At 44.3% G+C, this 19,120-nt stretch overlaps 1 protein-coding gene across 1 annotated transcript in view; it reads right to left on the bottom strand.

Moving 5' to 3' along the window:
• Positions 1 to 19,120, bottom strand: part of DHRSX (dehydrogenase/reductase (SDR family) X-linked) — a 130,182-nt gene that overhangs the window by 78,866 nt on the left and 32,196 nt on the right. The window contains exon 2 of the mRNA XM_006876269.1: positions 7,609 to 7,716. Coding sequence (XP_006876331.1) covers positions 7,609 to 7,716 — 108 coding nt within the window. The remainder of the gene's footprint in view (positions 1 to 7,608; positions 7,717 to 19,120) is intronic.

A 19,120-nucleotide genomic window follows, 5' to 3' on the forward strand; every position in this document is an offset into this window, starting at 1 on the left:
AAAAAAAATAAAATAAAATGCCAGAAAGATGTCTAGCTGTGTTTTATTGACTATGTAAAGGTATTCTACTGTGTGGATCGTAATAAATTACAGAGAACACTAAGATGAATGGGAACTTCTGGACACTTAGTTATGCTCATGAGGAACCTGTACATAGACCAAGAGGCAGTCGTTGGAAGAGAACCAGGGGACAGGAAAAGTGTGCACCAGGGTTGTATTCTTTCACTTTACTTAGTCAATCTGAATGCTGAGCAAATAATCCAAGAAACTGCATTATATGAAGAAGAACGTGGCATCAAGATTGGAGGAAGACTCGTTAAAAATCTGTGATATGCAGATGATACAACGTGGCTTGTTGAAAACAAAGAGGACTTACAATACGTACTGATGAAGATCAAAGACCATAGCCTTCAGCACGGATTGCACCTCAATGTAAAGAAAGCAAAAACTCCCACCACTGGACCAATAAACAACATCCGTATAAAGGGAGAAAAGATGGAAGTTGTCAAAGACTTCATTTTTCTCAGACCAACCATCAACACTCACGGAAGCAGCAGTCAAGAAATCCAACGACCTATTGCATTAGGCAAATCTGCTGCACAAGACCTCTTGAAATTGTTCATGAGCAAAGAAGTCAATTTGAGGAATTAGGAAGACGACCGAAGAATGGATGCCTTTGGTGCATCAAACGATGGGGTTGGTGAAGACTATTGAATTTACCATGAACTGGTAGAAGAACAAACAAATGTGTTGGAAAAAGCAAACCCCAAATTCTCCTGACCAATCCAGATGGTAAGACTTATTCTGACATACTTTGGGCATCTTGTCAGGAGGGACCAGTCCCTGGAGAAGGACATCGTGCTTGGTAAAGTGGAGGGTCAGCGAAAAAGAGGTAGACCCCCAATGAGATGGATCGGCACAGTGGCGGCAGCAATGGGCTCAGGTGTAGCAACGATTGTGAGGATCGCGCATGACCCAGTGGTGTTTCCTTCTGTTGTGTGTGAGTCCAAGCCTGGTGGTGTACTGCGTTAATCCTTGGGCTGCTAAGTACAAGGTTGGTGGTTCGAATCCACCAGCTGCTCTGCGGGGGTAAGATAAGGCATTCTGTTCCCATAAACACTTTTGTTGTTGTTAAGTGCCATCGAGTCGATTCTGACTCATAGCAACCCTGTACAGGGTTCCCCAAGGAGCAGCTGGTGGGTTTGAACCACCAACTTTGTGGTTCAAAATCCAGTGTTGATCCGACATCGTCACACCAGGAACACTTCCATAAACACTGTTGTAGTTGTTGAGTGCTGTCGAGTTGGTTCTGACTCATAGCTACCCTGAGTTTCCGAGGAGCTGCTAGTGGATTTGAACTGTTGACTTTGTGGTTCGCAGTCCAGTGCCGATCCTATAGCGCTATGGAAACCCTGTGGAGGAGTTCTATGTTTCAGAGTGACTACGTGTGTTGGAATCAAGTCAGCAGCAGCAGGTGTATGAGTCGGAACTTACTCAACTGCAATACAACAACAACAACATTGCGGAGTTATCTGGCAAACTGCATTCAAATATTCACATACCCATGAGGCATCTGAACACAGACGCAACACACAAAGGTCAAGAATAACACAAGCAATAAATAGGACAGTCACACAAAATGGCAGCATAGAATGAGAACATTCTAAAAATTTCAGAGCTCCGGGAGCAGGATTCTCACCATCCACGCAGAAGACCCGGGTTCAATTCCTGGCCAGTGTTTGCCACGTACAGTCCCCCACCCAACTGCCCGTGTGAAGCTGTGAGGCTGGACAAATTTCAGCAGAGTTTCCGGACTAAGAGATTAGGAAGAAAAGCCTGGTGATCTCCTGCTGAAAATCAGCCCAGGAAAACCTACAACCTTTTGAAATCAGCCAACAGTCCAATCCTGCTGGACAAGGGGACTCCGTGAACCAGGGGACCCCCTTTAAGGCCCACTGACACCCACAAAATACTTGGATTCTAGGAGCAACTCTCACTTAGCTGAGCTATTGCTCCAATTAAAATTATGATGAGGGTTCCAAGGAGTTATTATTATCAGAAACATTTCCATCATTGGCAGGTGTGTCTGTTGGAACTGAGTTCTGAAGAACGACTTTAGGTGTTCTGTGTAGGACGTACGCTGGTGAAAATAAAAACTCGGGGATATAGGGTTAAGGAAAGCAATTGGTTTTCTTTTTGCATCATCCAAAGTGAGTGTGGACGGAGAACGAAGAAAGCACGAGACTTGCTCACTGTTGTTGTTGGGTACCTGAAGGTAGTAAAGCAGAAAGCCCCACTTCTCAGGTGTGTATACCAAGACTACAGGTTTTCAGTTGTCTTTTTCTGGGGAAGGACACCACAGTGCCAACATACATTCATGCCTGAAAATGCCTGCAGGAATGAGTCATGGGATGGAGACTCCATACAATACAGATTAGAGCGCACCGTTGGGGCGTGCTCGGGTGCTCAGAGAGAGCTTGCGGGTGAGGTGAGCAAGCCAGCAGGAGACACCAGGTAGGGGAGAGGCAACTGCCGGGCCCCATTCCTGACCCACCCAGGTCAGCTCAGGCCGAGATGCCTGAAAAGGAAACACTCTACTACTCTCCTTGGCATTTCTGCGTGTGGCCTCAATTGACTTCGCCTCGGTTACACCTTCCACCACCCACGTTCCGCCACTCGGTGGCAGCTGATGTTGAGCTGAGCACAACTCACGGTGACCCCATGTGCAACTTGAGCAAACACCATTGTTCAGTCTTCCTCAACATCGCTGACCGGACCCTCGGCTTCAGCAAACGCAACGCCACCCTCCGGCGATGAGTCCCTGCTGAGGATAATGTTCTGCTCTGATGCGTAGGGTTTTTGCTGGCTCGTTTGCAAAAGTAGATCACCAGGCCTTTCTTCCTGCTCTTACTCTGCAAGCTCCAATAAAACTATCCACCCTGGGTGAGCCCACTGCCATCAAATTGATTTAGTCTCACAGTGTGACACTACAGGACATGAGTAGAACTGCCCAGGCTCCATCACATAGGATCTTTATATAAGCAGACAGCTACAACTGTCTCTAAAGGAGAAGCTACTGAGTTCAAACCACTGACCATTTGGGGCTTCTCCAGGGACTGGTCCCTCCTGACAATATGTCCGAAGTCTGAGGGATGAAGTCTGGCCATCTGGCTTCTAAGGAGCACTCTGGCTGCACTTCTTCCAACAGAGATCTGTTTGTTCTGGAAGTCCACGGTATTTTCAACATTCTCCTCCAACACCGTAATTCAAATGCATCAACTCTTCTACGATCTTCTACGGTCTTCCTTATTCACTGTCCAGCTTTCACATACCTATGAGGTTACTGAAAATACCATGACGTGGGTCAGGCGCACCTTAGTTCTCAAACTGACATCTTTGCTCTTGAACACTTTAAAAAGGTCTTGTGCAGATTTGCTTAATGCAAAGATACATTGTTGTGAAGTGCCATGGAGTCAATTCCAACCCATAGAGACCCTGTATAGGGTTTCCGTGGAGCAGCTGGTAAACTTGAACCACCGACCTTGCAGTTCAAACAGCTTTGCAGTCTGGGGCGTTAACCCACAGCGCCACACCAGGACTCCTTGCAGAGCTATACAGCCTCTGAAATCCTATACAGGGTCGCTATGAGTTGAAACCGACTGGATAGCATTTAATAACAGCATTCTCTGTTATTTCTTTGCCATCAATGCCACGAGCCCCCAATTAATTCTTACAACGCCCTTTCAAAATGAATAACAATTCTATCTTTATTGTTTACAGCCTTGAGTTAAAATAAAATAGTTAACAGATTCAGAAATGTCTTTGGCTCCGGCTGGCTGGCCACATCTCAGATAAATATTACCAAGCACACCCTTTGGGACCTGCGGAAAGGAAATCTATAAACCAGGGCGTCCTTGAAGCACTTCAAAGCTAGCCCCATCGGCAAGATGAGGCTGTAAATGTAATTCCCGCCTCTCGTTTCCTCAAAGAAAGAAAAACTGAACATGGATGGGAGTTTTGATTTGAGGGTCTTGCAACACTAGGGGGTGAGCTGTAAGGTACGTAATAGATAGCCAGAAAACTTATTTACATCTTTAAATGCTGTGATTCTAGGCGGCCAAGGCAACAGGGATATACGGCAAAGCAGGTTTTTTGCTATCTCTGTACATTAGGATACTTCTGAAATTACCTGTACTTTTAAACTAAAAACAAAAACAAATACAGTTGTTGAAGAGTAAAACTGTGCTCCATAGGTTTATTTTGTGTTTTGTTTTGTTTTTAACTTTGTGTGTGTGTGTGTGTGTGTGTGAACTGAGTGAGCCCACAGAGAGATCATCAGTTTTGCAACAAATCATATACTGAGTTTCATCTCGATGGTTACAATCCGCTCTATGAACCAACATGTCTCCTACTTCCTCCCTGTGTTTCTTGTTCCCGGTCCTCCTTTTCCCAACTCTTCTGAACGTTGTCCTTGGGTAAATGCTGTCCTTTTGCTCTTGGATGTTTAACCATTCTATGGTGTGGGTACCTCGCTGTACATGTAACCACTTGTTGTTGTTGTTGTGAAGTATCATCCAGTCAATTGTGACTCGTGGGGACCCTGTACAGGGTTTCTGAGGAGCCGTGGGTGGGTTTGAACCACCAACCTTGTGGTTAACACTCCAGTGCTGATTCTAAACCACCATACCGGGACTCCAAAATCTCATTAAAAGATAGGAAATTGAATAACGAAACAATTCATAGCAATCTCAATGTGTTTGAGTTGAATCCGGGTTATAACCTCAATTAAAACTTCGTTTTATTTTTGCGAATTAGATGAAGGTTGCCAGAGCAGATCGTCAGTTTTCCAGTCAACAATTCCTCCACATTTTGTTTCACGTCACTGGTTGTGAGCCCTTCAAAGGAATATCACTCATCCCACTTCCTCCCTGCATTTCCTGTTTCCATTCCTCCTCCATTCCGATCCCTTCTGAACTCTGTCATTGGGTAAATAAACGCTGGTCTTTTGAACGAGGAGTCTCTAAAGACAAATTACTTCAAGAAGAAGAAGATGAATACGTATGTCCAACTCTTCAACAATATTAAATATAATAATCCACTACATACCCAACTGCATTTTCTCTGCTTTTGGTCAAGATCCATGTGACGTCAGCAGTGACATCGCTGGTTCCACATCCCCTTCTGAATCCGACTTGAATTTCTGGCAACTCCCTCTTGATGTACTGCTGCAACCATTTTTGAATGGTCTTCCCAAAAAAACTGTTACTTTCATGTGATATTAATGATTCTGTTCAATGATTTCCATCCACATTCTGTTGGGTCATCTTTGTTTTTTTTTAATGTGCACACATTTAGATCTCTTCCAGTCAGCTGGCCACATAGCTGTCTTCCAAATCTCTTGGCAGAGATGAGTGAGTGCCTCCGGTGCTCTATCAGGTTGTTGAAAGATTTCAATTTGTAGTCCATCAATTCCTGGAGGCGTGTTCTTTGCGGTGCCTTCAGTACGCCTTGGGTTTCTTCTTTCAATATTATCCGGTCTTGATCATACGGTACCTCTTGAAATGGTTGAACATCGATCAATTCTTTCTGACATAGTGACTCTGTGTATTCCTTCCATCTTATTTTTGACGATCAATGCTATACTATACCTCTACCGTTTGTCATTCCTATTGTGGTAAACCATAACATTCTCAGATTCAAGATGGCCCAAACCAGGCTGTCATAGGATATCCATGTTTACGCATCCCTTTTCATTTTTGATGACTTCCAATTTCCCTAGATCCACACTTTGTACATTCCACATTCTGATTATTAATGGATGTCTACAGGTGCTTCTCCTCATTCTGCGTGGTGGGTACCCCACCAGAAAAGGAATGTCCCGAGGGCTTTACTCCATCCATCTACATCATCACGGTCAACTCTACTTTGAGAACAGACGTGTTTGAATGCCTTCCATCCTGAGGGGCTCGTAGTCCGGCACTATACCTGACAATGTCCTGTTTTGTTCGTAGGGTTTTCAGTGGTTAACCCTTCAGAAGTTGTCAGCCACGGCACATGAGGATTTATCAACTGCACCCCATCATGACTTGTGTGGATGTGAATTGGAGCTAATTTGTCCAGGCCATGATTCTCAAAATTATGATACAATCCTTCATTTTGTGATAGGATATAATGGCTCTATGTTCTAAGTTCTTTCTTCACCTTTACGGTGTTAACGAGACTGGATTATTGGCAGTTACGTTAATGAGGTAGAATACAATATACAGGATTTCATTGTATCTTGAGTCAATCTCTCTTGAGATATTAAAACAGCTCAAACAAGCAAACTTGAGAGGTAGGGTCTGCTATACTACCAATAAAGAAGAGCCAGGAATGAAGTGGGTCATTCAGAACCAGAGTCCATGTGGTTGGCATCTCTTAGATGCAGGGAAAATTCATGCCAAGATGCATGGAGAGTTCCAAGGAATGCTGGACCTACACTCGCTGGAAGGTGACAGAGAGAAGCCTTCAGCTACAGCCGAGGCTCTGAATTCAGATTTCCAACCCCTTAAACTGTGAGAAAATAACTTTCTGTTTGTTAAAGCCACCCCTTTGTGATATTTCTAATACAGCAGAGCTTGAAAACTAAGACAGGACCTACCCAACTTGTGGTTGTTAAGTGATAGCAAGTCGGTTCCAACTCATAAACTCATAGCAATCCTGTTTAGGATTTCTGAGGCTTTATTTAAAATATATATATATATATCTTAATGGAGAGGCTGGTGGGCTTGAACTGCTGACCTTGTGGTTTGCAGTCCTTGTTGTTGTTTGGAGTCTCCCAACTCAACTACAACTCATCATTATCTTCCCAAGTAAACCATGGCAGAAATTACCCCAAAGAAATGACAATAAAGGACAGACATCAAATGTTGAATGTCTATATACTTTAACAACAAAACCAAACCCAAACTCACAGCCAGCCAGTGGATTCCAACTCACGGCGATGCTGTATAGGATGTTCAGAGACTATAAACCTTTACAGGGACACACAGCCTCATCCTTCTCCCTTGGAGTGGTGGATAAGGGTTCAGATATTCTAAACACATGTTCATATTTATCGTGTTGAAGGGGAGGGTCCCCCCAGTGACACATGGAAAAATTCAACAAGACTTGAAAAGGTTTGTGGGAAAACAAATGGAATGAAACAATGATGGAATTTCCCAAGGCACGTTCTGAAACCCCTTTGTATGTACTCAGTATCAAAGCATAAATCGTATTCCCATCCATTGACTCTCGTAGTCCCATCCATTGACTCTCAGTTTGTAAACACCGCCTTAACACGTTTTCTGCATTGGAATGCTCTGCCTATATGTACCTTGATGTCTTTGCTGTTGTTGTTGTTGTTAAGTGCCGTCAAGTCAATTGCAACCTATAACGACCCTGTATAGGGTTTCCAAGGAGCAGCTGGTGAGCTTGAACCGCCAACCTTGCAGTTCAAACAGCTTGAAAATCTGGTGCATTAACCCACAGCACCACACCAGGACTCCTTCAATGTCTTTAAGCAACCATAAATGCAGCATGGCTCATTTTACATGAACTCTGAAACCCATTATCTGCGGAATGCATTACCTAGGATCACGTGCATGCCAAGTCTGGCCAGATGCTTGCTCGTGGAATAGCCAATTCCATCCGTACCTCCTGTCACTATGGCAACACGATCTGGTTGTGGAGGAAACACTGCAAAAGAGAGAGAAAAAAAAATCCAAATAAGGTTTAAAAGTAGAATACATTCTTACAGAGGAAGTGAAGCGCCTGAGGTAGAATCTTTGCCTACCACGTGAGAGACCTGGGTCTGATTCCACCCACCTGTCTGTGGAGGCTTGTGTGTGACTGGGATGTTAAACAGGTTTCAGCAGAGTTTCCAGATTAAGACAGACCAGGAAGAAAGGCCTGGAAACCTATTTTTACAAAGTAATGAATAAAAACCTTGTGGATTCCAAGAGAACAATGTCTGATAGAATGCCGGAAGCTATGCCATCAGTATTGGTTAACCCATGGTAGACAGGTTTCAGTGGAGTTTCCAGACTAAGAGAGACCAGGAAGAAAGGCCTGGATACCTACTTCCAGAAAGTAATCAATAAAAACCTTATGGATCCCAAGAGAACAGTGTCTTGTTCTCATCTTCACTTCTGTGACTGGGCGGGTCAGGGGTAGAATTCTCTTGTTCTGTGTAGGAGACCCAGCTTCAATTCCCAGCGAGAGCGTCTCATGCATGGGCCTCCACCCATTGATTGTCTGTGGCTGCTTGTGTGTGGGGCTGGGATGCTAAACAGCTTTCACTGGAACTTCCAGACTAAGAGAGACCAGGAAGAAATGCCTGGCAATCTCTTTCTGAAAATCCACCAGTGAAAACCTTATGAATCACAAAGATCTGATCCACAATGGATTGTGGGCATGCTGGCGCAGAACCGGACAACGTTTCATTTCAATGGATGGAAGGGCAGTTAACCATTCACTTGGCTGAGGATTAAACGAAGGATGCACTTCGATGAGAATGAATCCTTAAATACTGCACAAGGCCAAAGGGTGTCATGCTTCCAACTTCATGTCACAATGGAGTAGGGAGGGTCCTGATCCGATATGAGTGGGGTCCTTATCAGAGGAGAGTAGACACAGAGGGGCCGTGTGAAGGTGGAGACAGAGATGGGAGAGATGCGACCACAAGCCCAGAACACCTGGGGCCCCTAGGAGCTGGATCAGGGAGGACCCTCCACCACCACCACCAGAACCTCCAGAAGGAGCCAGCCGTGCCCACACCTGGATCTCAGACCTGTGTGTTTGAAGACACGAGGTCAGACTGGAGTACAGTGAGTGCTGATCCTATATCGGTTTGAGCTGCAACGTCAGTGGTTCAAATCCACTAGCTATTCTTGTTGTTAAATGCCATCATGGATTCTTCCTTGAACTTTTTGAAGCCCTCCACTCCACTCCCCCCACACACAAATAAACCAAAGCCACTGCCAATGGGTCCATTCTCACTCACAGCCACACTCTCAGGCACATCAACTGCTCTCAGCACCTCATCAATACACTCAACACAACTGAGTCGTTTGTTGGGAGATTGGGAGAGTTAGAAGCAGTCGGAGTTTGTAAGTCAAAAGAAAGAATTCAACCCAAAATCCAAAAGGGTCAACGGAATAAAGGTTCCAAGTTCTGTGGGCTTGTACGTGGTCTAATATACCATATTAGTGGGATCCCAGAAGGAGACAAGAAAGAGACAGAGAGAGAGAGAACAAAGCAAGTATTTCAAGACACAATCGTTGAGCATATTTTCAGGAGGAAAAAGCACAATGATGCCGCGCTTCATCTTCATTTCCTTCTTTGTGACTCTGTACTTTCCAAGTCTAATTGCACAGAAATTACGTTCCTTGTATAATTAACCATTTCTCCCACTCAGTAAAGCAAAGCTTTATTTCAATTGCATACACAAACAAGATATTTTATATCATAACTCGGCAAGAAACTTCGGCAATGCGCATTCACAACTGACAATGAACAAAAAGGTAACTTCTAAAAGGCACCTGTTTGCATGATTTAGGGCGTAATTAATGTTTTACACTGGTCCTTTTACTGAACTTAAATAAATTCTGCCGGTTGCGACACATAGCGACCCTGAATAGGGTTTCCAAGGAGAAGCTGGTGGGTTTGAACTGCCGACCTTGTGGTTCACAGTCCAGTGCTGATCTGACAGCGAATCTGCGGGGGGGCGGGGGGTTTAACCCACGTTTAACCTGAAGACAGTACTCATTTAACATATAGGCAGGAGGTGTCTATGCTGTAGAAAAGGATGATTTAAAGCTATGGACCAATCAAGAGCAGCAGAGATAGAGGCAGAGATGGGGACAAGAAGGGAGGGAGCAGCTGAGTACTCTAGATTCGTGGGAAGAGAGGGACTGAGAGCCGGCAGCCAGGAGGCAGGCTTGCAGAATGGGCCCTTTGGTTGCTTAAATGATTACATATTCCTGAGTGTTTTTGTGTACATTTAAAAAAGAAATAAAAATAGAAGGATCAGAAGCAAGTACTGTTAAACAATATTACATGGAGGGGATTGTCATCATTGCAATGAAACAAAATCCGATAGCTTGAGTGCAAAACTGATGTTATCCCTTGTAAACTATCACTCAATTCACAATACAAGCTTAAAAAAACAAAGAAAGAAAAAGACATGGTCTGATGGACAGACAGGTCGAACCCCAAAACTATGATCATCTGTCATTCTTCAGACTTGAAATTGAACGCACCCCGGGTCTCAATTTCCAGCCAAACACAATGTCATGTCCGTAAGAGGAGCAACAACACCAGAGAGTTGTGCATTCTTTACAACAACCAAGTTTTCAAGACCCAAAGGACAGCATTTGGCCAGGGCCGGAGTAGAGAAAGCAGGAAGGGTTACAAAACAAAGAGGGAACCACTAGGAGGAAGTGAGCCGCAAAAGAGATTGCAATCAATGACAAGCCGCAGAAGGGCTGTGAGTTGTGGGATGAAAAACTGGTTTGTTTTGCAAACTATCGGATAAAACTAAGACCGTGGGCGGCTCTGCTGGTATTTGATACTGGTGATGTCGCATCTGGGGTCTCACAACACACAAACCACCACAGTACAGTACGGATGACAGGCAGGCAGTGGCCAGTTATTAAATGCTTGGCAAAAGCACACTGTGTGCTGACCAGAGAGCACAAACTTCCTGTACAGTGTCTAGACTATGTTTAGAACATAGTAAGGTCAGTGTTCCGTTTTAGGACTCTGGCTTACACCGCCGACTCCATGCCCCAGTGACAGTCAGCATTTGGAGACGTTATAAAATGAGCCGGCTTACCAAGCTCACCCCCACACCGAAAGGCATTCATTACAGACAGTACAGAGAATCAGGTGTACAAAACCAGTTCCTAAAAATAACCCGATCCACCTCTACTCAGCTGATCTCTGACAAAAAGCACTTTAAATGAGGGAAGAGATTGTCTCTTCAACAAACGGTGCTGGAAAAACTGGACATTCATTTGCAGAAGGCCGAAACAACACCCACATCGTATACAACAAAAGCACACTCGATGTGGATTAAAGACCTAAGTATAAATCCTAGAAATATAAAGAGCACCAAGGAAGAAACAGGGACAAATTTAGGGACTCACATTCATGACATAAAAACACTATCAAACACACAAACAGCAGATGACAAAATAGATAACTTCCTGTTGTCATGAGGTGCTGTTGAGTTGGTACTGACTCATAGCGACCCTATGTACAACAGAACGAAACACCGCCGTATCCTGGGCCAACTTCACAATCGTTGCCACGTTCGAGCCCACTGATGCTGCCACTGAGCCAAACCAAGTCCTTGGGGGAGTCTTCCTCTTTTTCTCCGACCCTTCACTTTATCAAAATATCCAAAAATAGATGATGCGGACCTCCTAAATGCTAAACACTTACGCACATCAGATTTCACCAAAACAGTAAAAAGACACATCACAGACAGGAAAAATATTTGGCAATGACATATCAGACAAGAACTACTGTCTAAAATTTACAGGACACCCAACCATGAAGACAAATAATCCTATTGAAAAAAATAGACAGAGGACATGAACAGACACTTCACCAAAGAAGACATTCAGGCGGCCAACAAACATATGAAGAGATGGTCGGGACCATTAGCCATTGGCGTTGTTGCCAGGTGCCGTCAACTCGGTTCTGACCCATAGAGACCCTGTATAGGGTTTCCAAGGAGTGGTTGGTGAGCTTGAACTGCCAACCTTGTGGTTCAAACCGATCTTGCAGTCCAGCGCATTAGCCCGCAGCACCACACCAGGACTCCCATTCTTCTTGTTAAGTGCTATCAATTCGGTTCCAACCCACAGTGACCCTGTATGGGGTTTCCAATGAGCAATTGGTGGGTTTGAACCTTTGACCGTGCAATTCAAAGCACCCTTGTGGTCAAGTGCTTATTCTGCAGTACCACATCAAGCCTCCTGGACTCCCAAGATGATATCTCATTGTTGTTTTGATTTGCATCTCAGAAGTGTGGCAATGTGGATTAATGCGCTAGACTGCAAAGTGGATTTGAACCACAAGGTTGGAGGTTCAAGTTCACCAGCTGCTCCTTGGAAACCTTTTACAGGTTGCTATGGGTCAGAACTGACTTGATGGAACTTAACAACAACAACAACTCCCACTAAAGAGATGCAAATCAAAACAACAATGAGGTATCACCTTACTCCAACATTAACAGCAAAGTTCAAAAAGAAACAGAAAAACACAAATGCTGGAGAGAGTGCGAAGGGTGTGGGACCCTCCTAATTGCTGGTGGGACCGTAAAACGGTGCAGCCTTGGTGGAAAACGGTATGGTCCTTTCTCAGAAGGTTGGACATAGAAATACTGATATCACGTTTGGTAAGGTGGAGGGTCAGAGAAAAAGAGGAAGACCCCCAACGAGATGGATTGGCCAAGTGGCAGCATCGATGGACTCAAGCATGGCAACAGTAGTGAGGATGGCCCAGAATCGGGCAGTATTTCATTCTGCTGTGCATCAGGTCGCTATGAGTCAGTACCGACTCAATAGCACCTAACAACAACAATGGCCCAGAAATCGCTCTACTTGGTAAAATACATTCTCAAGAAGTAAGAATCATGACACAGACAGTAAGCACATGTTCACTACAGCGCTATTCACAATAGCAAAAATGATGGAGACAAATTAGAAGGCTGTCAGCAGAGGAACTTTTCAACCAACTTTGGTGCAGACACACATTGGAATATCATACAACACTGAAGAATAACAACCAAGCTGCAAACCCCTGCGTACCCTGGAGGACATTACGCTAAGTGAAACTAGTCACAAAGGGGCAGATATTGTATGAGACCACTGCTGTAAAAAGTCAAGAAAAGGTCTTATCATTGTATAATAAACATTCTATGAAGGCTACCAGGTGTGGGAGGGAAGGGAGAATTCTTCATTGGGTAGAGTGCAGACTTGTACCAACTTGGGTGACAGGGAAGACAGTTACAAAGAAAAGAAAGGAAAGAATAAAAAAGGAAATTGGTACCTTTTTTTGTTTTTTTATTTTTTCATGTACTTGAAGGGAAATAATGTATATGTATATATTTTTCCCGTTAGGAATAATGGTAACAATATGAGGGAAGATGTTGGTGATTATCTTTCTAAAATATTATCTCACATCTCTCTTTTAAGAATTGTTTCTGTGAGTGTGATTTGGGTGAAAGTTTACAGAACACATTAATTTTCCATTCAATCATTTGTACACATTTTATTTTTTTTGTTTCATGGCATCAGTTGAAATCCCTTCAGTATAGCGTCTCTCTTCACACTGCCCCCTGTAGTTTCCTGTTCCTGCTCATCCTTTTTTTCCCTGTCCCTTTCTGAGCTTTGTTTAAGGGGAAATGCTGTTCCCTTTAGGTCTTTTGTGTTTTCATTGTACTCCTGATGTGTTTACTTCATAGATCTGTCTGTAAGAAAGATGTGGAAATCATGAAGGAAACAAAAAAAATCAATAAATACGACCACACAGAAGTACTGATGGTACACTGGCTTAAACACTGGGCTGCTAAACACAAGGTCATCAGTTCAAATCCACCAGCTGCTCTGCTGAAGAACGATGAAGCAGTCTGCTCCCATAAACATTTACAGCCTCGGAAACCCTACACAAGGCGGCCACAAATAGTAACGGACATACAGAATGCAGCAGCAGTTTCCACGAATCAGAGAGAATGGACCCAAAGTCGGGGAGACTCACCCAGGAGCTGTAAGATCCAGAGAACTTCAGGTATTTAAATACTTCAGGTATTTAAGATCCAGAGGTATTTAAAGTACCATTTACATGTCTTTCCACAACACGAAACAAAATGCGTAAGCATGCTTGAATGGAAAACTGTTCTCTGCCGGCTTTCACCCAATTCACAATAAAAAGTCAAAAACAGTAGATGTTCTGAAGGAGGCAAGTTGGACATAGTGGTGCAAAGTTTCAACAATTCCACTTGTAAGAGTGAAGTCCACAAATGCATCTCCCACAAGTGTGCAAATATACACAGACAAGGATGGTCACGGCAGCTTTGTGTAACCATGGAGAACACTTCCATCCAATTCCCATTTTCCATAAGAGGTTTGTACGGGTGTCATTAAAAAGATACGTTTTATTGTCCCAGAAACAACTTGTAAGAATCTCCAAGGCTTTATGCAGAGTGTAAATAAAGCCACCTCCAAGACTGAGTGAGAAATGCATCTGTGTGTGTATGAAATTATAACACAATTGAAACGGAGAAGAGATTCATTGTAAAAGGACAAAGCCAGGGTTCTTGTGTTTCTGGAAGGTTCTGTACCTTGACTGTGAGGATGGGTGCACTGAGCCACACATGTGATAAAATTGTACACAACTAAATACACACACCAGGAGCCCCAGTACTGCAGCGGATGAGGCTGGCAATTCCGATCCCCCAACAAGTTCTGCAAAATAAAAACCTAACCATCTGCTTCTGGAAAGATGTCAACCTATGAAAACATTTGGGGTCGTTCTACTGACAACCATCACCGCAACATCCCTTTCTGGCCCTGCTCTAACCTCCCTCCCTTGTTAATTACCTCGATGCCCCTGGAAGTTGAAATGATACAGCATCGTTACAAAGTGACACATTGTTTAGGGATAATCCATTAGTGATACATTGTGTTTCAGTGCTTAGGGAGGATCTGGCAGAGAACTATCCTGGTAGCAGTTCTACTATAAGGGCCCTGGAGGAGTGGTGTGTGGTCTGTCGACAACTAACCTAAAGACTGATGGTTCAAACTGGCAAAAAAAAGAGCTGCATAAGAAAGGGCTGGCGATCTGCCTCCACACCAATGGCAGTCTAGGAAACTCCATGGAGCAGCTATGTCATGTGGGGTCACTATGAGTTGGAATTAACAGCACACAATAATAACAACAACAACATCCATACTGTGTCTCTGTTCTCATCTCCCTCTCTTGTTAATTACCATGGTGTCCTGTAAGGGTGAAGCACATTGTTACACTGGATCCTAACAAGGGTGGGGAATGTGTTAGCGATACTTTGTTTGAAGGATTTAGGATCTGCAAGACGATTGTTCTGATCGTGGGTCCATGACAGGGTCTCTGGGTGATGTGAACAGTTTTCCATCGACGACTAACCTAAAAGTGGGCAGTTTGAACCTACCCAGAGGCTCTGCAGAAGAAACACTTGGCAATCTGCTCCCATAAATATGGCAGCCTAGGAAACTCTGTGGGGTTGTTCTACCCTATCGCATGGGGTGACTATGATTTGCAATAGACTCGCTAGGACCCTGCAACCACAAAACACGCACACAAATGAGTACAACTCACACTGTAAGAATTCAAATACAGTTGGAGGATTTTCCTAGTGTTGGAATCCTGGTTGTGACATTGTAACATACAAGGCAGGGACGGTTCAGAGGTAGAATTCTATCCTTCCGTGCAGGGGACCTGGCTACAGCCACCACCTGTCTGTCTGTGAAGACTTGCATGTCACCGTGATGCTGAATGGTTTTCATCATAGCGTCCAGACAGAGAGAGTAGGAAGAAAGGACTGAGGACCTGATTCTAGAAATTAGTATTCAAAAATGCAGACTCTGTTTGCCTGGTCCTCTGCCTCCTATTTAAGATGCTCCCGGGAGCATCGCCATGCTCATCAAGGCTGAGAGTCCATAGCTCTGGCTGATTGCATCTGCTTGAATGTGTAAACCATTAAGGGAGGTTCGGGTCTGAATAAATTAGCTGGTTTCCCTCCTAGGTTTGTGCACCGCCTGGAAGAGGAAGGGTGAGGAGAGGTAAGGCAGGGTAATGCATCACACACCCAGCCAAGCAACGTAGAACCTGTTACATTTAAGGCTTTGTGTCAGTGTGGCTGGACCGGGAGGCTCACTGGTTTGTAACAACCCCTCCATGAGATCTTTTATAATACGATCGCGCCCCCTCAACCACCAACACGATGTGATCTGATGTAACTGTCGTGATGTGTTGTAAATCCTGACTTCTAAGATGTTTCTGACTCAGATGCAATCTACAGGAGTCTGTTGCATCTTGAGTGAGTCTCTTTTGAGATATAAAAGAGATGAAACAGAAAATCAGAGCTCCGAGGAACTTGCTACCGCCAAGAAAGAAGAGCCAGGATTGGGGTACCTCCTTAGGCCCTGGGGTCCCTGCTCTGTGAAGATCCTAGATCCAGGGGAAGGATGATGCCAAGACACACGGAGATTTCCAAGGAACACTGGGTCTGCATATGCTGAAAGCCTCATCTTTCTCCCATGGAACACCTGATAGTTTAGAACTGCTGACCTTGAGATTAGCAGCCCAACTTGTAAACACTATGCTTGCTACCAGAGCTCCTTAAAGAACTGAGTAAGTACTCGTATTTTCACCGATGGTGTGCAGGTTCCAATGAAACTTCCAGACTAAGACCAGGAATAAAGACCTGGCAATCTAACCAGTTGCTATTGCATGGAATCCAACTCTTAGCATCCTTGTAGGACTGAGGAGACATGTTCTATAGGGTTTCTGAGGCTGCAACTCTTTACAGAGGCAGACTGCTACAGCTTTCTCCCACAGAGCGGCTGCTGGGTTTGAACCTCTAACCTTTCCTTTAGCAACCAAGTGCTCACCCAGTGGACCACCTGGGTTCCTCCCCACCTGGTCACCACACATCATCCTTGGTTTCCAGAGATTGGTCTGTTTCTAACTAGTAAGATTGCACAGTGCTTGTCCATGCACGGCCCGCTTGTTTTGTTCAGCACCATGTTTCTGAGGTGCATTCTGCACACGGCCGGCTTCTTTCATTCAGCACGATGTTTCCCAGGTGCATTAATGCCACAGCCTTTCCTGCAAGTACTTCAGACAAGACAAGAATGCCTGTCGGCAATCCCATGATAATGCCCACCTGTGTTACTCAGGGCCCACACAGATACAAAACCACAAAAGGTGACCCAGGTGGAAACTGCTCCTTAAACCATGGTGCTTTACATTCATTTAGAAAACTTCCAAACCCAAACTCACTACCATCGAGTCAATTCCAGTTCATAGCAACCCCGTGTAGGCTTTCAGAGGCTGTAAATCTTTATGGGAGCAGACACCCTCATCTTTCTCCCATAAAGCAGCTAGTAGGTTTGAACCTCAGACCTCGTGGTTAGCAGCCCAATGCTTAATCCACTATATCACCATAGCTCCTTTGATTCAGAGGAAGCCCCAAAATGACAAAACTATAGAAAATCTCCCAAAATTACAGAGGTTTTCAAAGTGTGGCCCACGGACCAAGTCCAGCTGTATTGAACACCCAGGAGGTAAGAACGGTGTTTACAAGTTTACATGTTTCATGGTTTTCACTAGTTTTTCCTTCGTTGCTTACATTTTAAAGTATCTAAATTGATGATGTTTACTGCAGCACTTTCCACATAATAACTAAAAGATGGAACAGTTGAAAAGTCCATGATGAAGGAGACACACAATGTGGTCCGTCCACACAATGGAGTATTACTGAGTCATGAAAAAGAAAGAACCCAAGTCTCCATCTACAGATGATGGATACACACAATGTGGACCATTCACACAATGGAGTATTACTCAGTCATGAAAAAGAAGCAATCCAAGTCTCCATCCACAGAAGATGGAGACACACAATGTGGTCCATGCACACAATGGAGTATTACTCAGTCATGAAAAAGAAACAACCCAAGTGTCCATCCACAGAAGATGGAGACACACAATGTGGGCCATTCACACAGTGGAGTATTACTCAGTCATGAAAAAGAAACAACCCAAGTGTCCATCTGCAGATGATGGAGACACACAATGTGGTCCATCCACACAAGAAAATTTACTCAGCCATCAAAAGAAACAACCCTAGTGCCCATCAACTGGGGTTGGGTAATACTGTCAGCTCTGGAAATGGATATCATCCTAATCTAACTTGGGAAACAGCCAACACAACATTGTATTGGGCAAATTTGCTGCACAAGACCTTTTCAAAGTATTCAAGAGTAAAGATGTCAGCTTGAGGACTACAGTGCGCCTGACCCAAGCCATGGTATTTTCAATAACCTCATATGGATGTGAAAGCTGGACAGTGAATAAGGAAGACCGTAGAAGAATTGATGCCTTTGAGTTATGGTGTTGGAGGAAAATATTGATAGAATCATGGACTGCCAAAAGAACCAACAGATTTGTGTTGGAAGAAGTGAAGCCAGAGTACTCCTTAGAAGTAACAACGGCTTGTACTTTGGACCTATTGTCAGGAGGGACCCGTACCTAGAGAGGGACATCATGCTTGGTAAAATGGAGGGTTGGAGAAAAAGAGGAAGACCACCAACAAGATGGATTTGCACAGTGGGCTCACGTAACAATTGTGAGGTTGGTGCAGGACGGGACAGTGATTCGTCTGTTGTACAGAGAGAGGGTGGCTAAGAGTTAGCACTGACTGAACGGCACCTAACAACACCACCACTGGTGGGTCTGTTGGTACATGTGAGTGGTGGGCCTTGGAGATCGTGTTGTTAGTTGCATGCTTGGTGCAAGATGAGTATTTATTAAACCTGATGAGGATGTTTTCCCTAAGCCCAGAGTCCAATATTCTCCCGATCAGACAGACAGGTGCCCCTCCAAGATGGATTGAGATACAGCTCAAGGAATTTGTATACACATCTGAGATCGTGCATCTAGGAACACGATTTCAAACTGAAAGAGACAACTCTTGGCCGCAAATATCCAAGGGGGACGGCAGCAGAGACCGTGTCCAACAGACTCATCGGCCTTTCTCCACGTCCCCCGTCCCCCACCCTGCCTACCACCCCTGCTGTTTTATGCAAAGGTTTCATCAGCTGATCACACTTCATGGGTTGGAATTCTGTACAGATTAATAAATCCAGTGTTCCAATCTTTGCTGTTTGCTCCCCTGTTAAAATCAGCATTTGAAAGCTCTCTCAGTCTCCAAAACTCCACAAGGGGACTGGTGGGGTGGGGTTAGCAGGTACTAGCAGTGACTATGGTTTAACTGCTACCTGCAAAGTTTACACCTATGAGTGCAATGAGAGGTGCCTTGAAGAAAGACCTG

Source organism: Chrysochloris asiatica, unplaced genomic scaffold (genome assembly GCF_000296735.1).
Source record: "Chrysochloris asiatica unplaced genomic scaffold, ChrAsi1.0 scaffold00372, whole genome shotgun sequence".
NCBI lineage: Eukaryota > Metazoa > Chordata > Mammalia > Afrosoricida > Chrysochloridae > Chrysochloris > Chrysochloris asiatica.